The sequence below is a fragment of the Balaenoptera borealis genome (genome assembly GCF_965194805.1).
Source record: "Balaenoptera borealis genome assembly, chromosome: 13".
Classification (NCBI taxonomy): Eukaryota; Metazoa; Chordata; class Mammalia; order Artiodactyla; family Balaenopteridae; genus Balaenoptera; species Balaenoptera borealis.
Genome location: NC_138870.1, coordinates 63,323,218 through 63,351,185, shown reverse-complemented (window position 1 = coordinate 63,351,185; position 27,968 = coordinate 63,323,218). Strand labels below are relative to the sequence as shown.

Below are 27,968 nucleotides of genomic sequence, written 5' to 3'. Positions count from 1 at the left end.
GAATACTAGCCGTCAAGAAATCCAAGAATTGATCCAGTCACCTTTACCTAATACCGTAGTTTACTTTTACTGCCTTAATTCTTTATCACTGAAATAGATGTCTCCAACACAAAAGTAGAGCTTATACTGTTCTAAAATCCCTGGGGTGGGGGACCTCTGTTCTTGTACCTATGCAAAAAGTTACTCACTATACAGACTGCCTTTAAAACCTGGAGCAAGCAACCTACATGTCCATTAACAGATGATTGTATAAAGAAGATGTGGCGCATATATACAATGGAATATTACTCAGCCATAAAAAGGAACGAAATTGAGTTATTTGTAGTGAGGGGGATGGACCTAGAATCTGTCATACAGAATGAAGTAAGTCAGAAAGAGAAAAACAAATACCGTATGCTAATGCATATATATGGAATTTTAAAATGCAGTACTGATGAACCTAGTGGCAGGGCAGGAATAAAGACGCAGACGTAGAGAACAGAGTTGAGGGCACAGGGGTGAAGGGGAAGCTGGGATGAAGTGAGAGAGTAGCACTGATGTATATACACTACCAAATGTAAAATGGATGGATACTGGGAAGCTGCTGCATAGCATGGGGAGATCAGCTTGGTACTTTGTGACCACCTAGAGGGGTGGGATAGGGAGGGTGGCAGGGAGGCTCAAGAGGGAGGGGATATGAGGATATATGTATACATATAGCCGATTCACTTTGTTGTACAGCAGAAACTAACACAACAATGTAAAGCATTTATACTCTAATAAATATGTGAAAAAAAAAAACCCAAAACCCGGAGCATAGGCCAATCATCCCATGACCATAATGTCTGATAACCATGGCCTGGAATAACTCTGGAAAGGCAAATAAATATATAAATAAATACATCAATTAATTAATCAAAATAAATAAATTCACATTGTGCTAGAATACAATGGGCCCTCCTTTTCAAAGATATGAATATTATAAAACTGTTTATATTAGGTAGCCAGAAATGGCAAGCTAATACTCTCTCATGTTAATCTTCCTGTTGTTCTGAGTTTCTAAAAAGTTTAACCTAAAGCAACTTGAGTCTGAATCTACAGTACAAGTCCACAACTGCAATTGGAATTATTGGGCTGGGTTAGGAGGAAACAACAGATAAGTATCTACAACTAGCAAAGTCCATTGAAATTTCATAGCTGCCCTGGTGGTGCCTGAAGAAATAGATGATATTCTCTGTCTTTAGGCATTTGCCTTTTCCGAGAAGCAGCCCAGGGGTTCGCTGAGACCAAGTCCTGACTCTGAACATTGTTCTCTGGAACTTTTCTTAGACTCGCATCTGGCCATATCTTCAGTATATTGCCACCTATAGGATATGTGTCCAGGCCCTAGATAAGGACATGTCACCTGGGTAGCCCAATGGGTAAACTATTCCCATGCCCAACCCAAAGTCCATTAGAAAACCATTATTCAAATTTTATAATAGGTCTACATTGTTCCAGAATGAGAACACAATTTTGGTGGTGATGGAAAATTTTATTGCCTGCCACTTGGTTCATGAAGGAGATAATCCAGCTCCATGGATTGACAATCTAGGAATTACAATTTGTAGATAGATTCTTCTCTTCAAAGTTCTCCATGTGCAGACTCATATAGTCTGTATATTGTCCATGGAACAATGGCCAGAGTACATCAAATAGATATTGATTTTTCCGTATTATATAACCAGAATAACTAGGCCACCTACAGTAACTCTTTTCACTTTTACTACATCCATATGGCACTGAGAAATATCACAGTGCTGGCTTCTGGTTCATATTCAAACATCTATAGATTTCCGAAGTAGACTTAAAGAATCTATCCCAATAAGCTAGAGAAAAATACAATGCAATAAGCATCAAAGATTATCTTTTAGAGATTCTATCTGGCTCTTCTTCTGATTCATCTAATATATTTGTCTTTGCCCAAAACTCCATGACTACTTCTTGGACCTATTCTAGGTCAAGGAAGGTATGGATCCTGTTGTTTCCTGCCTCAAATTATCCCTGTATATGCAAAGCTACCTCACTTTATATCACTTTCTGTGAAAATCAGTTGGTCACATCTCCTCCCTTCACTTCCACATCTTGCACCTAAAGGACCAGGGAACACAGTTAAACACCTATAAAGCTCCTTGAGGCTAATATTATTTAGTTGTACCATCCTCTAATCCTCCCCAAGATACCATCTACCTTCTGATCATGCCTCCTTATTCACTTTGGTATCTGGCTCACCATTTTGCTTTTTAGTCAAAATTGTGCCATTGTCTACAAATTTGGGACCTAGAGGATTACAATATGCTAATGGATAATTCATCCAATAACTTGGTCTCTATGTTATTGGATGTCTTCAGCATCATAAAACTTCCTAATGCTCCATAATTGTCACTTTTGTAGCCACATTCTGCGTCTTGTTATCTCCTAAATCTGCTCTACTTCTGAACTCACAAAATCACACATTCCACTCACTGACTGCAACCTCCTGTCCATCCAGGTTGCTAACTCATTTACTCCCGTCACACTTGTCCATTAATTTCACTGGTTCCACAGTGTACTTTCTCTCCTATTTTTCTCCCTATCCATCGTGTTGTCTTTTCTCAATCCAGCTTAGGTCCATCACTTTGCATGTTCTCTACCTAAAATCCTGAAACTCGCTTGCACTATTTTCCTTTACATCCACCTGACAAAACCCCAGTGTTGGAAAAAGTGAAGGAATCTTACTGTCTGCATGTTCTTCAGGGCTGCTGGGTGCTGCTGGAGGAAAATCATTAGACTAGGTAGAGAATATCTCTATCATTCTCTATTCAGCTTCTGCTCTCATGTTCCATAATAACTATTTCATATCTTCCCAGTCCTCAAAATTCCAGCTTCACTGTCTCTCCCTTTATTCTCAGGACATGATCTATTCTACTTCACAGAGAATCATAATAGCTCCTAGACTGGAACTCGAGAAATTTTCTGTCACTAAATATGACAAATATACCTACCCCTTCTTTCTTTCCTTTCTAATACAACTGAAGAACTGGTCCTCATTCTTTCTAAGGCTAATCTCTCTCTCTCTCTCCCTCTTTTTTTTTTTTAGTTCAAAAGTCATATAATTAATTGTTTGCACTTTTTTTGTTGTTGTTGTTGGTCCTACATTTTTTTTTTAAAACATCTTTATTGGAGTATAATTGTTTTACAATGGTGTGTTAGTTTCTGCTGTATAACAAAGTGAATCAGCTATACGTATACATATATCCCCATATCTCCTCCCTCTTATGTCTCCCTCCCACCCTCCGTATCCCACCCCTCTAGGTGGTCACAAAGCACCGAGCTGATCTCCCTGTGCTATGCGGCTGCTTCCCACTAGCTATCTATTTTACATTTGGTAGTGTATATATGTCCATGCACTCTCTCACTTCGTTCCAGTTTACCCTTCCCCCTCCCCGTGTCCTCAAGTCCATTCTCTAGTAGGTCTGCGTCTTTATTCCTGTCCTGCCCCTAGGTTCTTCAGAACCATTTTTCTTTTCTTTTTTTGATTCCATATATATGTGTTAGCATATGGTATTTGTTTTTCTCTTTCTGACTTACTTCACTCTGTATGACAGACTCGAGGTCCATCCACCTCACTACAAATAACTCAATTTCATTTCCTTTTATGGCTGAGTAATATTCCATTGTATATATGTGCCACATCTTCTTTATCCATTCATCTGTCGATGAACACTTAGGTTGCTTCCATGTCCTGGCTATTGTAAATAGAGCTGCAATGAATATTGTGGTACATGAGTCTTTTTGAGTTATGATTTTCTCAGGGTATATGCCCAGTAGTGGGATTGCTGGGTTATATGGTAGTTCTATTTTTAGTTTTTTAAGGAACCTCCATACTGTTCTCCATAGTGGCTGTATCAATTTACATTCCCACCAACAGTGCAAGAGGGTTCCCTTTTCTCCACACCCTCTCCAGCATTTACTGTTTGTAGATTTTTTGATGATGGGCATTCTGACTGGTGTGAGGTGATACCTCATTGTAGTTTTGATTTGCATTTCTCTAATGATTAGTGATGTTGAGCATTCTTTCATGTGTTTTTTGGCCATCTGTATGTCTTCTTTGGAGAAATGTCTAGTTAGGTCTTCTGCCCATTTTTATATTGGGTTGTTTGCTTTTTTGATATTGAGCTGCCTGAACTGCTTGTATATTTTGGAGATTAATCCTTTGTCAGTTGCTTCGTTTGCAAATATTTTCTCCTATTCTGAGGGTTGTCTTTTCGTCTTGTTATGGTTTCCTTTGCTGTGCAAAAGCTTTTAAGTTTCATTAGGTCCCATTTGTTTATTTTTGTTTTTATTTCCATTTCTCTAGGAGGTAAGTCAAAAAGGATCTTGCTGTGATTTATGTCATAGAGTGTTGTGCCTATGTTTTCCTCTAAGAGTTTGATAGTGTCTGGCCTTACATTTAGGTCTTTAATCTATTTTGAGTTTATTTTTGTGTATGGTGTTAGGGAATGTTCTAGTTTCATTCATTTACATGTAGCTGTCCAGTTTTCCCAGCACCACTTATAGAAGAGGCTGTCTTTTCTCCATTGTATATTTTTGCCTCCTTTATCAAAGATAAGGTGACCATATGTGCATGGGTTTATCTCTGGGCTTTCTATACTGTTCCATTGGGGGGAGGAGTAAGAAGTGGAGATCACCTTCCTCCCCACAAATACATCAGAAATACATCTACATGTGGAACAACTCCAACAGAACACCTGCTGAACGCTGGCAGAAGACCTCAGACTTCCCAAAAGGCAAGAAACTCCCCACGTACCTGGGTAGGGCAAAAGAGAAAAGAAAAAACAGAGACAAAGAATAGGGACGGGACCTGCACCACTGGGAGGGAGCTGTGAAGGAGGAAGTTTCCACACACTGGAGGAGACGGGGTGGGGTGGGGGTGTAGGCAGGGGGGGAGCTTCGGAGCCACGGAGAAGAGCGCAGCCACAGGGGTGCGGAGGGCAAAGCGGAGAGATTCCCGCACAGAGGATCGGTGCCGACCAGCACTCACCAGCCCGAGAGGCTTGTCTGCTCACCCGCCGGGGCGGGCGGGGGCTGGGAGCTGAGGCTCGGGCTTCGGTCGGATCCCAGGGAGAGGACTGGGGTTGGCTGCGTGAACACAGCCTGAAGGGGTTAGTGCGCCACAGCTAGCCGGGAGGGAGTCCGGGAAAAGGTCTGGAGCTGCCGAAGAGGCAAGAGACTTTTTCTTGCCACTTTGTTTCCTGGTGCGTGAGGAGAGGGGATTCAGAGCGCCGCTTAAAGGAGCTCCAGAGACGGGCGCGAGCCGTGGCTATCAGCGCGGACCCCAGAGACGGGCATGAGACGCTAAGGCTGCTGACGCCGCCACCAAGAAGCCTGTGTGCGAGCGCAGGTCACTCTCCACACCGCCCCTCCCGGGAGCCTGTGCAGCCCGCCACTGCCAGGGTCCCGTGATCCAGGGACAACTTCCCCGGGAGAACGCACGGCGCGCCTCAGGCTGCTGCAACGTCATGCCGGCCTCTGCCGCCGCAGGCTCGCCCCGCATCCGTACCCCTCCCTCCCCGCGGTCTGAGTGAGCCAGAGCCCCCTAATCAGCTGCTCCTTTAACCCCGTCCTGTCTAAGCAAAAAACAGACGCCCTCAGGCGACCTACACGCAGAGGCGGGTCCAAATCCAAAGCTGAACCCCAGGAGCTGTGCGAACAAAGAAGAGAAAGGGAAATCTCTCCCAGCAGCCTCAGGAGCAGCGGATTAAATCCCCACAATCAACTTGATGTACCTGCATCTGTGGAATACCTGAATAGACAACGAATCATCCCAAAATTGAGGTGGTGCACTTTGGGAGCAATGATATATATATATATATATATATATATATATATATATATATATATATATATATATATATATATATATATTTCCTTTTTCTCTTTTTGTGAGTGTGTATGTGTATGCTTCTTTGTGTGATTTTGTCTGTATAGTTTTGCTTTTACCATTCGTCCTACGGTTCTGTCTGCTTTTTTTTTTTAAGTAGTTTTTTTAGCGCTAATCTCTTTTAAACCCTTCCTTTTTGTCTTTTTTTTTTTTTTTTTTAAACATTTATTTATTTGGCTGTGCCGGGTCTCAGTTGCGGCCTTGCGGCCTGTGGAATCTTTTTTTTTTTTTTTTTTTTTTAAAACATCTTTATTGAAGTATAATTGCCTTACAATGGTGTGTTAGCTTCTGCTTTATAACAAAGTGAATCAGTTATACACATACAATATGTTCCCATATCTCTTCCCTCTTGCATCTCCCTCCCTCCCACCCTCCCCATCCCACCCCTCTAGGTGGTCACAAAGCACCGAGCTGATCTCCCTGTGCTATGTGGCTGCTTCCCACTAGCTATCTATTTTACATTTGGTAGTGTATATATGTCCATGACACTCTCTTACCCTGTCACATCTCACCCCACCCCCTCCCCATATCCTCAAGTCCATTCTCTAGTAGGTCTGTGTCTTTATTCCTGTCTTGCCACTAGGTTCTTCATGGCTTTTTTTTTTTTTTTTCCTTAGATTCCGTATATATGTGTTAGCATACTGTATTTGTTTTTCTCTTTCTGACTTACTTCACTCTGTATGACAGACTCTAACTCCATCCACCTCATTACAAATACCTCCATTTCATTTCTTTTTATGGCTGAGTAATATTCCATTGTATATATGTGCCACCTTTTTCTCTTTTAAAGCCTTCCGTTTTCTCAGGGACTTGTATCTTTACATATATGCCTTTATTCTTTATAAAGAATTACTTTTATTCTGTATTAGATCGTTCATGTCAATATTTAAATATGCTCACATCTTACCCATTTTAAAAACAAAACAAAATAAAAACAACAACAAAACAGTTCTCAATTCATTCCAACCTGGCATCAGTTTCCTCTACTTCATAGAAAGAGTTTTCCTATGTTTATTAATGAACTTCTCTTTAGATCTGATATTTTAAAGTCCTGACTTTGCTTGACATCTTGGAACTTGAAATTTTGGGCAAGTTTTTCCTTTTAAAAATATTCTTTCCCCACACCTTCCCTGATACCATACTATTCTGCTTTTTCTTCTACCTGTCTGGCCACTCTTCTTAGGTCTCCCACTTATCTTCCACTAACTGCCCTTAAATGTTGGCATGACATTCCATAGGTCCTATTCTCTTCTCATTCCATACTCTCTTGCTAAGCAATCTCATCTATTCCCATGATTTAAATTACCCTATGTTTCCTGGCACTCCAAATATTTCTTTTATGCCATTCCTCACTCATGAGCTTCTGACCTAAATAACCACCTGCTTACTAAACATCTCAAAGTGAGTATTTCACAGCCAACTCAAATTCATTATGTACAAAATGGAACTCATTATCTTCCCTCCCAAAATGTTCAGTGTTCCCCTTTGCAGTTAATGCCAATACCATTCATGCCTGATCATAAATTTGAGAATCTTCCTTGACTACTTCCTCTCTCTGATTACTTAATACAATGACCTGCAAATCTTGTTAGTTATACCTTCTGGAAATGTCTTAAATATGTCTCCAATCTCAATCCAGACATCCCTTGTTGATGTAAAAGATAAACAAAAGTAATACATATATATTATTTATAAGTATATGATAGAAAGGAGGAAGCAGAAAAGGGCACCTTTAAAGGGGAAAAAATGTCTCCATCCTCCACTTTCCATCTGTCTCTCCAGAGATAACATCTGTTAACAGCTTCTTATGATTCCTTCCAGAAGAAAGTTTTTCATAAAAATTCTCAGTACTTACATACTTGTGATAGAGACTGCTAGCTGTCAAATATCTCTTGAAATACTGAAATAACAGTATTTTAGCTTGGCACATTAATGGCTAGTCTCAGTACATTTCCCAACCTCTCCTGCAGCTTAGATGTGGCCATGAGATTAATTTTATATCCAATGGAATGGCAGTAGCAGTGATGTGCACCACTCCCCACCTGGTACTCATGCCGCCAACATGTTTCTTTTCCCTTACTATGAGCTTGAGCTAGCTTATGTCTGCGGCCTGGATTTGATCATGCGGACAAAGACACTACCCCCAGGGGATGGTGAAGAAACAAAATAGGAGCAACCTGGGTCTTTGAATGACTAATGGAGCACAGCTACCCACCAAACTGAAATTTCCCACTTTTATCTTGAATCACTACATTTTTTGGTAATAGTAACTGTTATAACAAAAAGACCTGTTCTTACTTATGATTGTTTTTTATCTTACTTTTTCACCTAACGAGTGAGACCTTTCCATACTGGTACATAGAAAAGTACACCAGTTTTTTCAATGGTTACACAATAATGTACAGTAAATTAATTGCTTAGTCCCCTATTAATAGAGTCGTTGGTTTTTTAAATTTCAGTTTCATGCTATTAAAACATGCTCCAATGTGTATCCTTGTATGTATATCTTGGCCAACTTTCATGAAGATATTACTAAGATAAAATCCTGATAAGGAGATTACAAGATGAAATGGTAAGTATATTTTAAATTTTGTTACACTGCCAAACCCAGAAAGACTGTACCAATTTATTGCCCTATCGCAAATGCAGAGTATCAATTAAGCTTTTCTATATTCTCAAATGGATGAGTGGAAAGTGATCATTTATTTTTGTTTTTACCTGAATTACTTCAATTATGAGTGAGACTGAATATATTTTCATATGATTCATGGTCATTTTCTTTTCTTTTTAGTAAATGACCTCTTCATATCTTCTGCATGTTATTCTCTTGGGTTGTTTCTCTTTTTCTTTTTGATTTGTATGAATTCTTTGTAAATTAAGGGGACTGTCTCTGCCATATATTCCACACATACATTTTCCAGTATATCAATTTTTCTTTGGCTATTATCTATAGTATTTCTTTAGTCATTAATTAGTTTGAAATTTTTATAAAATCAGATACATATTTTTCGGATTTTAATGTTCTGCTTGGTCTGGCTTTTCGTCAGCACCTCTCCATTTTGGCTAGGCCCAAACTGCAGCTCTGTCTTCTCAGCACTGTGCAGCTTCTGAAATCTCTGTGCAGGTCTTCAGCCTGCAAGTAACTGTTGCTATCTAATCCCTTCCAGAATCTCGCTTTGAGGAGTGCAGCTTAGGAGCTGCCCAAGGACTTGCAGAGAACTTGTACACAAGACTTTTGGGGGTCCTTCTCTGCAGCTCCCTCCTCTCTGGGATCCTGTCCTAAATCCTAGGCTACTTAACATCAATCAACACTGATATCTCCTTTGCCCAGAAAATACACAATCTTTGCTTGCTTTGGCTATGGTTTGTACAATAGGATGCTCACAGAGAGAAAACCAAGGCAAATATAGGGTTCCCACTGAGTTTTTTTCTATTTGCAAGGATCATAGCCCTGTATTGGTTGTTTTCTCATGCCTAAAAACAGTTATTTTATATGTTTTGTCCAGTCTTTATAGTTACTTTAAGCAGGAGGCTAATTCTTATACCAGCTTACATAATGTCCAGAAGCAAAGTGGATCAAATATTTAAAAGTTAAAAAAAAAAAAAGAATCGTTAGAAGAAAATGTGAGATAATAATATTTGGGGAAGCTTGTCTAAGTATGAAACAAACCTCAAAACTCATGAAAAAAGTATTGATACATTTTTTTTTTACAATGAAACAAAATAATTCTATTTGGCAAAAATAAATTGCATTATAAATAAAGTCAAAAGTTAAACATAAAACTAGAAAATATTTGTAAATTATATTACATAAAAGAGCTAATTTTCTTGTACATAAAACACTCCTACAGGTTAAAAAGAAAAAAATCCAACAACTTATGAGAAAAACAGTAAATGTATAGGAACCATCAGGTCCCAGTAAATGAAATCCAAATATTCTAAAATATAAAAAAAATACTTAAACTCATGAAAAATAGAAGATGAAAATTAAATATATACATAACTCATAGTAGTAAATAGCAAAATATTTGAAAATATATTATCTTAGCAAGGGAGTTTAAATATAGGCCCCTCTTATATGATGATGTAAAAAAAAGTTGTAATAGAAAAAATGGCGTGACTATGATGAATAGATATTTAGTAATATCTATGCAAATTAAAAGTACACATTTTCTTTGGCCTAGGGTTTCCATGACTATACGTTTACATTATAGCTACTAACTCATGTGACAATTACATGTCTAACTGGATAATTACTGCTTGAAATAAAATTAATAAAATAGCCTAAACGTCCATCAGAAGGAGAGCATTATTCAAATTAATTTTTGTACATCCACTAAAAAAAAAAAAACTGTGAAATTCTTAAAAAGAATCTGGAAACTCTTCACGTACTCAAATGGAAAGACTTCCAGTTCATATCAAGTGAGAAAATTAAAGAACACCACAAGAAACGTAGTGCGCTCCTGTTTGAATTATGGAAATGCACACATCTGTGCACCCAGACACACATACACAAAGATAGATATACTTTTCTATATGCACAGAATTTATCTTTTAGGATAAAATTTTGGAGAGAGTAACTGAAAGACAAGGATGGGAACATTATTTTCTCCTTGGATAGATTTTTCCATCATGAATATGTATCAAGTACTAAACATGATTTATTAAATAACCTAAAATTACAATACATAGAAAGCAATGAGAAAGAGACTATGTCATACGAGATCCTAAGGTCTAGTAAAAATTGTAATCAAAGGAAAATATATAACTGTAAATATCTTCACTATTAAGTAGGATTAAAGATAAATGAATGTAGTATATTTGATAAAAGCAGCAACATATAACAGCCCCTCTCCCTAAAAAGTACTTGGAAGATTAAATATCTCAAAATAATGATATAGAAAACAAAGGAATGAGAAAGGATAAATACCCCCCTAAATCTTTTCTGTCGAAAGATCAATAAAATAGATTAAACCCTCATAAGCAAGAAAGGAAGAAAAATATTCACTATTTACTTCTTTTAAAGGTCCAGCTTTAGATTCAAGTCATTTTCTTCAATCCCAGATCTCTTACCTCCCCCACTGGCCTCTTTTCCCTTCTAATACACCTCTATGCATCAAACTTAACTGCTTCTGAATCTGTATCCTGGCTAACTGCTTCTATGATTTCATACCTGCTTTTACGACAGCTCTTTTCTATTTAAAATACAGATGTTGTATGTATTTGGTTAACGTTGTGTGTGTTTTTTTAAAATTTCTTTCCCAACAGTCTATAAGTGTTTTCAGGATGAATACCATGTAAAAAATGTGGAATTCTATTGCTTAGTTATTGTTTAAATGTACCTACTATAAACATATTTAAATAAATAAAAGATCCTGCAGGAACCTGCAGATGCAACATGTCTAAAAATAAACAAATCCTTTTTTCTTCCACCTTACATCTTTTCCTAACTCAGTTAATAAAATTATTTATCACTTAAACTTAAGTTCTAATGCTCATCTTTGATTGTACCCCCTTCAATATCAAAATTCAAGGCTAATCTAATTAATACTGTTTATTTTACTTTGTTTTATTTTTCTTAGAAATGTATGTTTTTTATTTTATTTTATTATTATTATTTTTTGACTGTACCACGTGGCTTGTGGGATCTTAGTTCCTCGACCAGATTGAACCCATGCCCTCGGCAGTGAAGGCACGGAGTCCAACCACTGGACTGCGAGGGAATTCCCAGAAATGTATAAGTTTTTATCTTTGAAATTGAAAAATAATCACTAGAAAATGGCATATGTAAATATTGTTTCAGTTCACTTTTTCTGATACATTATAAGCTATCTTAATCTTTATATAGGTATCTATACAGATTCTTTTCTTTTGCTTATTATTTTCTTTTCTTTGATTATTATTTCTGTTCCATTTACTCTGTTTTTTAGGAACACTAATTTATAGATTTATCACCCTACATGGTTCCTTTCTTTTTCCATATATATTTTTACTTCTATTCTGCATCTTCGTGTTCTGAAATTTTTTAAGATTGTGGTTGACTCATATTTTCCCTATTGCCAAATCTGCTTTATTCTTCCATTCTGTACTAGCTTGCTGTGGCTACTTTAACAATGCCACAAACTTGGTGGTTTAAAAAAATAGAAATTTATTTTCTCAGTTCTGGAGGCCTGAAGTCCAAAATCAAGGTGATGGCAGGGCTATGCTCCCTCCAAAGGCTCAGAGAGGGAATTCCTTGACTCTTCCAGCTTCTGGTGGCTCCAGAAGTTCCTTGGTTTGTGAATATATCACTCCAACCTCTCCCTCCACAGTCACATTGCCTCCTTCTCTTCTGTGTGTCCAGTGCTGAAATCTCCTCCCTCTCTCTTATGAGGACACAAGTAATTACATTTAGGTCCCACCTGAATAATCTAAGATAAGCGCTTCCTCTGAAGATCCTTATCTTAAACATGTCTTTTGCCATATAAGGCAATATTTACTCTTGACATGTAACTTAATATTCACAGGTTCTGTGAATTAGGAACTAGATACATCCTTTGGTGGGGGGGCCACCATTCAGTCCATTACACATTCTAATTTTCAATTTGGTTTTCTTTTTTTTTTGGCTGTGTTGGGTCTTTGTTGCTGTGCGCGGGCTTTCTCTAGTTGCTGCGGCGAGCGGGGGCTACTCTTTGTTGCCGTGCACGAGCTTCTCATTGCAGTGGTTTCTCTTGTTGCAGAGCATGGGCTCTAGGCAAGCAGGCTTCAGTAGTTGCAGCACGTGGGCCCTAGAGCACGCAGGCTTCAGTAGTTGTGGCGCACGGGCTTAGTTGCTCTGTGGCATGTGGGATCTTCCCAGACCAGGGCTCGAGTCCATGTCCCCTGCATTGGCAGGTGGATTCTTAATCACTGCACCACCAGGAAGTCCACAATTTGGCTTTCTTATTTTCATTTCTACCAAGTATTTTATAAGACTGTGATGAATTGATTTTTCTACCAATGATTCTTAAGAAAGATACCTATGACTGCCTATTTTGAGTACATATCAAATAAAACTTGGACTGAGTTGACTAATATATGCACCAACCTAGATCCTTCACAAGTGGACTTTCCAAAGTTTGTATCAAGGAAAAAATGGTTGATAGAAATTTCAAGACAAAGAAGCCTATGGGACAGGTGAGTGGAAAGAAGAGTAATCCTAACAACTAGTAGGTTCATCTTATCACTATAGTCATGGGAGACCCCTGCAGTCACTACTGCTATTAAGGTCACCACATACCTTCATCTTATCAAACGGAAATGTCATCTTTCCTTCCTCATTTTTTTTTTTTTTTTTCATTCTTTCAGGAGCATCTCGTACAGTTAACCACTTTGGGCATCATGACTCACGTTCTTCACTTGATTTCCAAGTACCCTTACCAGCATTGTTTGGGTTTCCTTCTTATCTTGTTAGCCTCTTCACTCTCCTTTGTTATCTCTTTTGCCTGAAGTTGAAATACTGTAGTGCTCTAGGACTTAGTCCTTAAATTAAGTCTCCATACTCACTCTTTCATAAGGGGATCTTGTGCAGGACTGTGACTCATTTCTACGTCAGGGCCTTTATAGTAGCAGTTTCCTCTACTTCAAAACCTATCCCAGACCCTCATACAGCTAGTTCCTTCTCATGATTCATTTACATTTTCCACATTTATATTTCTACCTAATGTGTCCAAACATAAAACACATCTTCTGATGTTCTTCCTTATCTTAGTTAATGGTATCATCATTTATCCAATTGTTCAGGCTAAAAGCATGGGTATCGCCATAGTTTATTCTATACCTCTTATCCCCAAAGTCAAATCCATCAACTGGTATTTTTAGCTCTACCTTCATAATATATCCAGAAACTGACCTTTTTTCATAATTTCCATGGTATAGTAAGCAGAATTCTAAAATGGAGCACAAGCTCCCCTACCCCTGCTATACATGCCTTGCATAATTCTGAGGAAAGTGAATGTAATGGACTTTACTTCCATGATTAAATTATGTTATTTGGCACAGCTGACCTTCAAATAGGGAAATTATCCAGGAAAATATCCTGACCCAATCACTTGGGCACTCTAAAAGCAGAGAGTTTTCTCTGGCTGGTCACAGAAGAGAAGTCAGAGATTTGGATCGTGGGAAGGACCTGATGCGCCTTTGCGGACGTGAAGATGGTGGGAGCCACGCATCAAGGAATGTGGGCAGCCTCTAGAAGCCGAGAGCAACCACTGGCTTAGAACCAGCAAGAAAATGGGGACCCAAGTCCTATAACCACAAGGCATTGAATTCTGCTAACAACCTGAAGGAGCTTGAAAGCAGATTCTTCCCCAGAGTCTCCAGATAAGAACTCAGTCAACATCTTGATTTTGGCCTTTGAGACCCTGAGCAGAGAATCCAGCTATACTGTGCCTGGACTTAAAACCTACAGAACTGTTTAATAATAAGTGGCTGCTGTTTTAAGTCACTAAGTTTGTGGTTTATTATGCAGCAATAGAAAACCAATCCACATGCTAAAATTCTAATCCAAGATACCAGTCTATAGCCTGCACTACAGAAACAATCTCTTAATTGTGCTTGTTTCTCTTTGTACCTTTGTTTTCCTATACTCCATTATCGACACAACAGCAAGAGCAATCTTTTATTGCTAAGTTTTCTTTTCAAAACATAGATGAGGGACTTCCCTGGTGGCGCAGTGGTTAATAATCCTCCTACCAGTGCAGGGGACGTGGGTTCAATCCCTTGTCTGGGAAGATCCCACATGCCGTGGAACAACTAAGCCTGCGAGCCACAACTACTGAGCCCGCACACCACAACTACTGAAGCCCACGTGCCTAGAGCCCGTGTTCCACAACAAGAGAAGCCAATGCAATGAGAAGCTTGTGTACCACAATGAAGAGTAGCCCCTGCTCACCGCAACTAGAGAAAGCCTGCGTGCAGCAACAAAGACCCAATGCAGCCAAAAATAAATAAATAAATAAATTTATTTTAAAAAACTTTAAAAAAAAAGAATAGGGAGGAAAAAAAAAACATAGATGAGATCATGCCACTTACTTGCTTAAAACTTTCCAATGACTTTGCCATTATGTAGAATAAACCCCCAAATCCTTAACCTGGCCTATGGTATTCTATTTGATTTAGTTGTCACCTAACTCTCTACCTCGTCTCCTACCTCTAACCACAGTTATTCATTTTTCAGACATGCTAAACTTATTCCAAGCTCAGAGATTTTTATATGTGCTCTCACTTCTACCTGAAATATTCTTTAGCCATCTCCTCATCTTTTGGCTTTCAGTTTAAATGCCACCTCCTTTTGCAGCTATCCTATCCATATTCTATACTAGTTATTCCCTATTTGCTTACTGTGCTTTGTTTCTATGGCATATTTTATTATTTAATTAAATATCATTTATTTCTATGTTCACTTATTTATTGTTTGTCTCTCTTCCAAGACTACAAACTAAGTATGGTCAGTCTTTATTGCTTTGTCAGTAGACAGATCAGAGCCTTGTATGTAATTGCTGAGCACGTAAATGAAGACTAGTACCCCAGAGGAACCTCTTCCCTCCCCACCACCCATGCCCAGTGGTCTGTTTGAATTTTCAATACCAATCAGTAGTTAACTTTCAAAAGTTTCTCCATGTAATAGATATCATCCCAGTACTTCCAGTCTGTAGGACTGAAAGAGGCCAAAAAAGTTTTGCAATTACTCTACATTCCAAACTTGTTTTGCATGCCTATATTCAAAGTCAGCAAAGCTTCCATTTAAGAAGGGGTTTCTGAACCTAATTCGACTTAATCATAGTTTTGTTGTTTTCCCTATCTAGGGGAATACAATCATTAATTAGTAATCAATGCTTTTTTTTTTTTCTTTCTCTTTTTGGTTTAGTCCCAGAAGCATTTTATTTTTTAAGAAATTCCTTCTCAATCCTAGCATGTAGTCAATTTTTCTTGGCATGTTGATTAGGATATTTTCTCACTTCAATTAGACGTTTTAACAATATTACTTATAGTATCATATCGACCTGTAAGAAAACTTGAGACTTTCCAACAAAGTTCTCCAGAGATGGAGGCTATTTTGGAAGGTAGTTTTTTCCCATCATTGGAAAGTTTTCAGGTACAGATAAGTAACCACATGGTAAGTAAGTGTTAAGAATTCAAGGTTCATATGCATAGCTTAACTAGAAGACTTGTGAAGTACTTTTCCACCTCTGAGTTATTACTATTCCTTATATGTATGAGACTAGCCCCAATTAATAATACACTCTCCAGAGGATAGTCAACTAAAAGTGTCCTTCATGTTATAAAACTGATGTACTCTTGAAACAATTCTTACAACATACATTTCAACACACTTCTTAACCTTATTTTCTTTTGACTTTTTTAAAATAAATATGGAGATAAACAATTTTGGAAAATAATTTAAATCCTATGTTAATTAGGCTAGGTACTGTGAAATAATACTAAAGTTAAAATTCTCTCAGGAAGTAATATTTGGCTAGTCTATACATAAAATCAATATGCCTAAATATGACTTATTTTATTATGCAATTTAAAATATTTCAATATAAAGTCTTTAATTGTTATCTCATACTTAATTCTTTTATAGTTTGCAAAGACATTTAGAAGAATATGTTGAAAGTTAGGAAAACTTAACCTTGAAAAATCCCCAATTTATTTTTATATTATTTAAAAAATTTAAAGGAACTTACCCTGGTGCATAGTTGCATATGAAAAGTGCTGCATGTTTAATACGTCCAATTCTTGAACATGGAGTAACAGCACAACCAACTTTGTAAGACTTGTCCCAAACAAGCTAAAATAAAATTTTCAAAGAAAACATAAAATTTAATTCTAAACATTTACTCTGCCATAGTACAAACAATAGTATATTCAATACACATAGGACCTTTAACGAAGAAATTCAAGGAATATGAACAATTCTTCATTTGGATGCAGGTAGAGAATTATCATGGATTTAGGGAAGCATTTCCAAAACTGTATTTAGAGAAACACTTTAATAGGTTCTACCAATACTGTATTCTTAGGATAAGAGTCTAAGAAAAACTGATCCAGAGTAATGTTTTAGAGCCAAAGGAAGATACCTGCTGAATCAATTTTTGACCTTTTGTTGAATCTGAGAGTTCTAGGTTATTGGCAAAGAGGAAGAGGGAAATGAGAAGACAAAAAGTTTTGGAAGAATGGAAGTTGTGAATAAAAAGGAAAAAAAGAGGGGGCGGTAAGATTATAGAAGGGAAGGAAAAGAAATACAAGAGTAGAAAGTAATTGAATGTTATCAGCATTTTTCTTTTCTTTTATTGAGGAAATTCCATTACAAAATAAAATGAAGTCTGGGCCTTTCATTAAAAAAATGAGTAAAAGAGCTGGTTCCTGTAAAATAATTTCTTGCAAAATAGGTCTTGGAGTGAAAATATGAGAATAATTAAAGATATTCCAGAAATTCCTGAATGGCTTTAATATTCCTAATACTTACAAGTGAACAACAACAAAAAATTGTTTTGTTAACCTCTGTGGGAGAGGGAGAAACCATTTGTTTTCCTTTTCTCTATAGCTCAAGTCTTAGTGATTCCAAAAGAAATAGAGTGATGCCTTAAAAGAATAGAGAATAGAATGTCTGTAACAGTTGAAGTTAAACAGGTCAAATGCAGGAAATGAAAATGTCTAGGAAACTAGACTTAAGGTGGAAAAAATACAGAGGAGTAGGTCCGGGAGTAGACTTGATTATTTTACTCAGAATATTGAAGTCATATTAAGGAGTCTAGCTTTGACATGAGTAAGACAGTAGAGAACCACTCTAACTTTTTAGAAGAAAAAATTGATCAAAAAATTTTTGAAACATAAATCATTTGATGGAACAGGAAGACATGAGTTCAACATGAAAAAATTCCAAGATTTTAAGTTCTACATTAGAGTCTATTGACTGAAAAATAATCATCTTTTAAATGATCTTGGAAGTTAATTCAATAGTTTCTTGATTCCTGATACAAATATTTATTGAAGACCTAAATAATGTCATGTTGTTGTGTTGAGAATACATGGATAAGAAGACAAGGTCCCTGCCCTTAGTGTAGTATTAGATATGTAGAGGATTATAAAACAATGTAATATGTGAAATAATAAATGTTTGTACAGGAAATAAAAAGTGGTTCAGTATTCTTGGAGTACAAAGTGTAAGAGTGAATTGTTAGACATGAGGTAGGAAAATAATTATATGTATTTGCATTTAAAATATTTTAATCAGTTATATAGTAGTATGTGTACTGATCTGTGCAAAAAAAATAATCTTTTACTTATGTTTATAGTCAACAAACTAAAACTAATTTTTATTTGCTAGTTTCTTTCTTTTCCAGTGTGCATTATTTTAGAAAGGTACCTTTCATATTTGGGTATGGAGATTAGACTTACTATATTTAAAAGAATGTTTTAATTGCATGGTTCAAATAATAGAAGAAATTATGAACATTCAGAAGATCTAGGACTGATTAGAATTTTGATTCTATTAGAGGTAATAATTTTACCATTTGAGTTTATTTATAAAATTGAAGCACAATAAAAACTTAGTAGTAAAGCAATTAAGGAGCCTATTGAATTAATAATATAAAATTTGATACCTGTAGATAATTAGAACAGTTATCAGAGCAACTGTTCTTTTCAAAATTGTAGTTTTTCCTCTGTGCAAACCAACTTCTGATAGCAATACTTGCAGTAAATTCATTTTCAGGGCCGACCCACATATTTTCACCAATACCATTAAATCTAGGATGGGCCATTTTTAGTTCTTCTAAATGAATATTACGTTCAAACACACATTTTTTGCCCCATGCTCTAGCAGTCCGTGACAAAGCTACATCCCAAGTCTGAAAAAAAAATGCAAAAAGTAAAGAAGAAAAAATAACAACAATGAGTTTTTTTTTTTTTGTGCTCTAAATTATTTTCCTTGAGTTCTCATAATTAGATGTAAGGAAAACAATTCTTATTTTGTGCTTATGAGTCTGGTTTGTGGAACTTATGTAGGAGAAAAAGTGTTTTGAGACAATTATAAATGAAACAACTATTTCCTGAGACAAAGGCTTATGCATATATTTGTAATTAAAAAATCAGATTGTTAGATGATGCAAATGGTTATAATACTCTTACATGTAGTCTATTCAGAAAATGTGTATTTTTAATTCATGCCTTTTATACGTAATAATACAATAACTTAAAATATTTAAGAACTATTTATTGAGCACTGATTATATGCAAATTATTGTATTGTGAGGAATAAAATATGAAGTCAACATAAATTTTGTCCTCTAGTTGCTTACTGTTAGGAGAAAAACCTGGGATAATATATACATACATATACATATATATACAAATACATATATATATATTTTTATATATATATAATTTTAACACATAGTGGTAGTTGGTAAATGTTATAAAAGAGGCACATGTAAAGTTTTATGGATGTTCCCAGAAATGTAAGAAAATATCACAAGATGCTGCTCCCCTCCATTTATGGAAATATCCAGAAATGTGTATTTCTGACTTATTTAGAGCCTCATTAAATTCATTGTTTAGTTAAGGACAAAAACAAAAACAACACAAATAGAAAAATCAACAAAATATTTGTAAAACCAACATGCTAAATATATATACATTACAGTAAATCTGAAAATAAACATTTCTGAAAAACAATACTAAGATTTCCTTAGATTTTCTTGGTTAATTTCATAGATTATACAGAAGTACAATACAGAAAATATATTATAGAAAACTTTAGCATATCCCCTCCCTCCCCACACTATTTCCCTCCCCAGAGGTAATCATAATAATTTTAAAAAAATTATTTATCTATAAATTTCTCTAGCTCCATATACACACACATTCATATATAAGATACGTTCGGGTGTTTTAGATGAGTATTTTATGATTTTTGTCTTTGCACTGTTTTAATCATACCATACACAATATTATTGGCCCGCAACTTGCAGTTTTCACTTAGAGAGATTGTTCCATATTAGCACAACTAGATCTACCTAATTTTTTGCAAACTTTTCATAGTATTCCATAGTATGGCTAGCAGCATGTAATAAAGGTTACCGTTCCACTATTAATGGCCCTTCAGATTCTTTGCCATTTGCAAACAATGCTCCATGGACCATCTTTATACTGCCTAATTTTGCATACTGTTTACACACCACATGCTTACAATGCACCACGTCACTATTCTAAGTGGGGTTTTTTCCTTCCATTTTTATTGAGATATAATTGACCCCCAGCACTGTATAAGTTTCAGGTGTACAGCATAATACATCATGAAATGATTAACACAATTAGTTTAGTGAACATCCATTATCTCATATAGATATAAAAACAAATTTTTTTCCTTTGTGATGAGAACTCAAGATTTACTCTCTTAACAATTTCAGATATAACATACAGCAGTAGTGTTATATTAATCATTTGGACATCATCCTTAGTATTTATTTATCTTATAACTGGAAGTTTGTACCTTTTTAACCACCTTCATCCAATCCCCCCTGCCCCCGCCCCCAAAACCACAAATCTGATCTCTTTTTCTATGAGTCTTTTTGTTTTTGTTGTTTTTTGAAGTATAATTGACCTACAACACTACTAAGTTAGTTCCTGATGAACAACATAGTGATTCAATATTTCCATATATTACAAAATGATCAGCACAAGTCTAGTTACCATTTGTCTCCATACAAAGATATTACATTATTATTGACTGTATTTCCCAAATTTCATTCCTCTGACTCACTTATTTTGTAACTGGAAGTTTGTACCTCTTAATTTCCCTCACCTATTTCACTCATCCCCCCCCCCCCGCCCACTCCCCTCTGGCAATCACCTGTTTGTTCTCTTATCTATGACTCTGTTTCCATTTGATTATGTTTGTTGTTTTCTGGACTCCATATATAAGTGAAATCATATGGTATTTGTCTTTCTCTGTCTGACTTATTTCACTTAACATAATACCTTCTAGGTCCATCCGTGTTGTTGCAAATAGCAAGATTTCATTCTTTTTTATGGCTGAGTAATATCCCATTGTATATATATACCACATCTTCTCTATCCATTCATTTATCGATGGGCACTTAGGTTGCTTCCATATCTTGGCTATTGTGAATAATGCCACAATGAACACAGGAGTGCAGATACCTTTTTGAATTAGTGTTTTTTTTCTTTCGGAAAAATACCCAGAAGTGGAATTGCTGTCACTGGAATGTCTACTCCCTTGTTTCTATGAGTTTGACTTTTTTTTTTCAGATTCCACATATAAGTGATACCATGCAATATTTATCTTTGTCTGGCTTATTTCACTTAGCATAATACCTTCAAGTTCCATCCAAGTTGTTGCAAGTAGCAAGATTTCCTTCTTTTCTCATGGCTGAACAATATTCCACTGTATATATACACACCACTTCTTCTTTGTCCATTCATCCATCGATGGGCACTTAGGTTGCTTCCATATCTTGGCTATTGTGAATAATGCTGCAGTGAACACAGGAGTGCAGACATCTCTGTGATACTGTTGTCATTTCCTTTGTTTTTATACCTAAGAGTGGAATTGCTGGATCATATGGTAGTTCTTTTTTTAATTTTTTAAGGAATCCTCCACACTGATTTCCATAGTGGTTGTACGAATATACATTCCCACCAACAATGCACAAATCTTCCCTTTTCTCTACATCCTCACCAATGTTTGTTATCTCCTGTCTTTTTTGATGATAGACATTCTAATGGGTGTGAAGTGATATCTTATTGTGGTTTTAATTTGCATTTCCCAGATGATTAGTCATGTTGAGCACCTTTTTATGTACCTGTTGGCTAAAGCTATAAAATTCTTACGAGAAACAAAGGTGAAAAGCTTCATGACATTGGATTTGGCAATGATTTCTTAGATATGTCACCAAAAGCACAGGCAACAAGATAAAAAAAAATAGATAATTAGACTTAATTACAATTAAAAACGTTTGTGTATCAAAGGACACTATTAACAGAATGAAAAGGCAACCTATGGAGGGGAGAAAACATCTGAAGATCATATATTTGACAAGGGATTTTATCCAGAATATATAAAGAATTCCTCCAACTCAGCTAACCAAAAGACCCTAACAACCTGACCAAAAAATGACCGAAGAACTTGTGCAAACATTTCTACAAAGAAGACATACAAATGGCCAATAAACACCTGAAAATATGCTCAACATAACTAATCATTAGGGAAATGAAAATCAAAACCATAATGACATACCACTTCACACCCATTAAAACAAGTGTTGGCAAGGATGTGGAGAAATTGAAACCCTGTGCATTGCTGGTAGGAATGCGAAATGTGCAGCCACTATGGGAAACAGAATGTCAGTTCTTCAAAAAATTAAACATAGAATTTGTACACGTTTTTGCAATTCCATTTCTGGGTATATACCGAGTAAAGGTGAAAGCAGGGAATCGAACAGATATTTATTCACATACCTATGTCCACAGCAGCATTATTCACAATAGCCAAAATGTGGAAGAAACTCAACTGTCCATGGAGAGATAAATGGATAAACAAAATGTGGTATATACATAAAGTGGAAATATTATTCAGCCTTTAAAAGGATGGAAATTGTTTTTTTAAAAATTTTAAAAAATTAATTTATTTTTTGGCTGCATTGGGTCTTTGTTGCTGTGCAGGCTTTCTCTAGTTGTGGAGAGCAGGGGCTACTCTTCGTGCAGTGCACGGGCTTCTCAGCGCAGTGGCTTCTCTTGTTGAGGAGCACAGGCTCTAGGCATACAGGCTCAGTAGTTGTGGCGCACGGGCTTAGTTGCTCCGCGGCATGTGGGATCTTCCCGGACCAGGGCTCGAACGCATATTCCCTGCGTTGGCAGGTGGATTCTTAACCACTGCGCCACCAAGGAAGTCCCAGAATGGAAATTCTGACACATGCTACAACATGGATGAACCTTGAAGACATCATGCTAAGTGAAACAATCCAGTCACAAAGAGAAACACTTATGATTCTTATATGATGTACCTGGAGTAGTCAAATTTATGAGACAGGAAGTAGAATGGTAGTAGCCAGCAGAAAGAAGGGAATGGGGAGTTAGTGTTTAATGGGTGCAGAGTTTCTATTGGGTAGGAAGAAAATGTTCTGGAGATGAATGGTGGTGATGATTGCACAACAATGTGAATGTATTTAATGTCATAGAACTGTACACTTAAAGATGGTTAAAATGGTAAATTTTATGTTATGTATATTTTACAATAAAAAAAAACCCCAATAAATGTTTTGAGTTTAAAAACAAGGTCGAACAAAAATACTAGGTGACGACAACAACAGCATGGACATGGGCAGAAGACAAACAATTTATGTGTTGTAATATCTTTTTAATATTTAGAAGGAGATTATAGATGTTGATTAACTTTGGACTTTGTAAAGTATATACATTAAAATGTTAAGCATAACCAATAAATAATAAAGATAAAATGTATGATTTCCAAACCTGTCAAGGAAAAGTTCTAAGTAGACCATACTATTACGATAGACTATACTATTTACAGTTATTATTTACATCCTAGTAAAATCCATGGGAAAAATATACACAAAGTTTTAGAAAGAAGAGAAGGATGAAATTTAGAGTGGAGCTTTAAACTGTACCCAAAACATTATTCCTTCAAAAATGTTCACATATTAAGATATATATTGAGGGGACACAATATTATGCTTTATATTATTCTCTATGCTTTATGTTTGAAATAAAAATTTTAGGGCTTCCCTGCTGGCGCAGTGGTTGAGAATCTGCCTGCCAATTCAGGGGACACGGGTTCGAGTCCTGGTCTGGGAAGATCCCACGTGCCGTGGAGCAACTAGGCCCGTGAGCCGCAACTACTGAGCCTGCGCGTCTGGAGCTTGTGCTCCGCAACAAGAGAGGCCGCGATAGTGAGAGGCCCGCGCACCACGATGAAGAGTGGCCCCCGCTTGCCGCAACTAGAGAAAGCCCTTGCTCAGAAACGAAGACCCAACACAGCCAAAAATAAATAAATAAAAAATAAAAATAAAGGAATTCCTTTAAAAAAAATTTTAGACATTAGGAATACAAAACCTATAAAAAGTTGAATTAAAAATATTTTGTGTTTATTCATTATCAGGAGGAACGCTAATCTTCAAACTTGGAAGAAATAGAATTAATCACAAAGGGTGGGAAATACATAGATATAACTCTCAAATATCCTCAAATTCTAATTAAATTCAAAAGATTAAAATTGGCTTGGATAAAACTATCTTCAGTATATACAATGCTAGTATTGATATATTTCTATAAGAAAATATATAAACAGAAGAGGAAACTTACTGACAATTCAAAAGGTAAAGAAAATGAACAAGAAAGAACAAAATACGTCCAATCAAAATAACATTTTAAAATTAACATTAAAGCAAAGTTCCCTTTTATAATTTATTAGTTTAGCAAGTGATTGAAAATGCCCAAGCCAGTCAGATGTGGTATGTCCAGTCACATGTATGTATGGTATGTCACATGTCCAGTCCAGTAAATTAGTTCACATGTCTGGCGTACACTGTCATGTGCGTGCATCCTCTGCAAGTGGTTGTGCTTTGTGTACTTACTTTGTGTAGCTTACTAATGAAGACCTGATGGAATTGGAGGCCCAGAGAATGGACGAAAAGAGACTAGAAGAAGAAGAAGTAACTAAAGAACAGAAGAGATTCACGACGCAGGAAATGGCAAGGGGATTTTCTTTATTTGATGAGGCACTGTTAGTTTCTAAGGCACAGGACCTGAACGTAGTATGGTACACAAAGGTTTCAGCAGCCGTTCAGAATGCAATCCAGTGCTACCATGTCATCTATGACAAGAAAAAAAGAGCTACTACCCAGACATTACTGGATTGCTTTTTCAAGAGGGTAGATAGAATTGAATCCAGCAAGGAACCAGAACCTGTGCCATCAACTACAGGTGTTAGTGAAATTGCAGCTTGCCCTCCGTCTCCTATTGCAGACAATCCTTCAGCTCTACCATCTCCCACCTTCTCTCCCTCCTCCAGTCAGTTAACTCTTCTTGCCTGTTCACTAAATGCCAGCACTTGTATGCCAGCTGTTGTACTGTACTACTGTGCTTTTCAAGGTACTATACAGTAAGATTAAAAATGTTTTATTTTTTGTGTTTGTTTTTTATGTATTATTTGTGTGAAAAGTATTATAAACCTATTACAGTACAGTACTATATAGCCGATTGTGTTAGTCGGGTACCTAGGCTAACTTTGTTGGACTTCGGAACAAATTGGACTTAAGAACGCACTCTGGGAACTGAGCTTGTTCGTATGTAGGGGACTTACTGTACTTCTACACTGCTGATATTTGCTTAATTTGGCACAGTCCTTCAGTATAGCAATTGCTACGTATCGTATAAATTAAAAAATCACATACTTTATTTATCACATTTCTGGAATTTTTCCTAAGGAACTAATCCAGAAGGAAGAAAAGACATATCTAGGGAGACAGTCCTTGCAATATTTACAACATAAACTGGAAGCTCCTAATTTCCCGATATTTACTCAATACATTTTGCATTCATTTTTAATGACAATCATGAAGACTCTATAGCACCAGGGGAACAGCTAATGAGACATTACAAAGAAATACGGGGAAAAAAATGGGAAAGAAGCAAGAACTATATTGTAAGGGAATGCAAAATCAGGGCCGGGTCTAGGACGAGGTGAATGAAACACCCTCTAGGGAGCAAAATTTAGGCTGGATACCAAAAAACTCAATAATCAAGACAAAAAATATTTTAAAAAGGCAAAATTAGTGTGAAAACATCCATGATAAAAATTCAAAATTTTAAATAAGAACAGAATCTGACCTTTCATTTGCATTATCCTGAGAGTGCCTCACTTGCCTCTCCCAAATTCAAGCTCAAAGATCCTGTCTTTGTTTAAAGTGATTCTGTTTCATCAATAATACTTTTGCATTGATTTTTCAATTTAAAAAATTGCATTAAACTATAATTTTCTCGAATTAAACCTCCCTTAAATTTTGCACCTCTGGTGAGTACCTCTACTCACCCTAATCCAAGCCCTGTGCAAACCCTTGGTAATAACTATGCGTTAGAGTGACAGTGGTTTTTATTTCTTGAACATATAAACTTTACGTGTATTTTTAAACCCAAACTCTAAGCGCGGTTGTCCGCGATTCTTAAGGCTCACAGAGCAGTGACCCAGACTCTCCGCGGCCGAGGGGGAGGTACTGACAGGGGCTGTTGGAGGTTTGGGCAACCGCCTTAGGGCCTCACCATGAAGCGCAAGTTAGCCCCTCGGGGGATGACGCTGCCCCGGAGCTCATTGTGGAGGTTCACGTACTCATTGATAAACGTTACGTCCTCTTCGTGTGGCAAAAAATGCGCGTTCAAACCGGAACCCAGCAGTAGTAGCCAGAGCTCACAAAGCCACACCTTCCAAACAACCGTCTGCGCCCGAGGAAGCCTTTGGGCGCACCACTCCCGGGCGAAGCGCCTCGGGGTCTCCATGGTTCACTGGCCGTGGCCAGGCCAGTGCGCGCGCGCCGGCCCGCCCCAGCGAACTGCCAATCAACGGGGAGGGGCGGTGCAGGCACGTCTGGCCCCGCCTCCCCGCGAGCGGAGGTAAAAGGAAGAAGGGAAACCAGACCTGAGGGAAGGCTCGTGAAAGCTGTCTGCAGAACTAACCACAACAGAGGCTTGAGTTAAATCAGTGCAAGCTTTTCACTAAACTAATGTAGTTAAATATCCAGAGTCGATTTCTCACACCAGATGATGTGTCATCGTTTATTAATGTGTCAACTGCCCAGTAAATGCCAATTGCTGAATAAGTAACATGGCTGAGGAACCTTCTAATTCTTCTGTGACGCTGAGGAACCTTCTAATTCTTCTGTGACACTGATGAAAATTCAACCAAAAAAAAATCCTTACTTGTTAAGTTGGGAATTTAATGCAAGACCTTCATTTTATTTTCCTCCTGGACAGAATAATATCCTCTTTTAGGCCAACTTCCTCACTGAGATTTTCTCAATGTTTTAATGATCTTTTGTGGGAAACCGCAGGATAAATGGGAAAAGTGGAAAACTCAGCAGGTAGGGGGTAGACTAGGGATCATCAAATTCTCATAAAGTTAAAATATTTTCATTTTTTTCTTTCACCAGCATGTCTGGAATATCAATATTCATCTTCTCTGACAAATTGTCATGGTAACAGTAGGTAAGAACTCATTTTTTTTGGTTTTCATTTCTTTCAGACAAAAATGACTAGTGTCCTAGCAGATTTTGGCCTGGTTTCTTTAGCTTCAAGTATTTGGCTCAAGAAAACTTGCTTTGAAGAATGTAAGTTGTAGGCACAAAATAAAAACACATATTCGTTTTGGGGTGCATATTTTCATATCACATATTGTGCTGGATAGCATTAAGGAGATATTCAGAATCATTGACACAGGAACAGAATTTTGCCACAAAAAAAGCATTGCAACTGCTTGACCAAAAAATATCTAAAAATAAATGTGCTTTTAAAGATTATCTATGGTGTACACAATTGAAAGCAGTAGACCTCACAAGATGGTTTCATTCATGCCTTAATTCTTTTAATAAATATGTATTACCAGGTAGTGTGTTAGGTGGATGAGAAAGGCCAGTGGACAAGACACAAACCCTGCTTCCAAGTAGCTTACAGTCTAGAGAACTAGCAAATTGGTGACTTTATACCATGGATAAATATAAAGCCAAAGTGCTATGGCATAATGTGTGGGGAAACTAACACCCTTTTTGAGGACCAGGTAAGCCTGTTTGGGGAGTGTGACATCAAGAAAGTGAAGCACACAAGTTAAAGAGTGCATTCTAAACAAAGGAAAAAGCATGTAGTATGCTAGGAGATCAAAAAAGGCTAAAAGTGTTTTATTATGACCAGAGAGTATTGTGGGGGGTCAAGGTGGCAAGTGCTGAAAGATGGAATTCCTTTGTTATGTTGGTAC

The 27,968-nt window shown here is 36.9% G+C and overlaps 1 protein-coding gene across 2 annotated transcripts in view; it reads right to left on the bottom strand.

The window, feature by feature from the left end:
- Nucleotides 1-26,822, bottom strand: part of GLIPR1L2 (GLIPR1 like 2) — a 39,768-nt gene extending 12,946 nt beyond the window's left edge. For both annotated transcript variants that reach the window (XM_082351741.1, XM_082351742.1), the window contains exons 1-3: nucleotides 26,267-26,822; nucleotides 18,571-18,816; nucleotides 16,651-16,754 (exon numbers count right to left, since the gene is read on the bottom strand). In XM_082351741.1, coding sequence (XP_082207867.1) covers nucleotides 16,651-16,754; nucleotides 18,571-18,816; nucleotides 26,267-26,500 — 584 coding nt within the window. In that variant the 5' untranslated portion in view covers nucleotides 26,501-26,822. The remainder of the gene's footprint in view (nucleotides 1-16,650; nucleotides 16,755-18,570; nucleotides 18,817-26,266) is intronic.
- Between the last annotated feature and the right edge of the window lie 1,146 nt (nucleotides 26,823-27,968).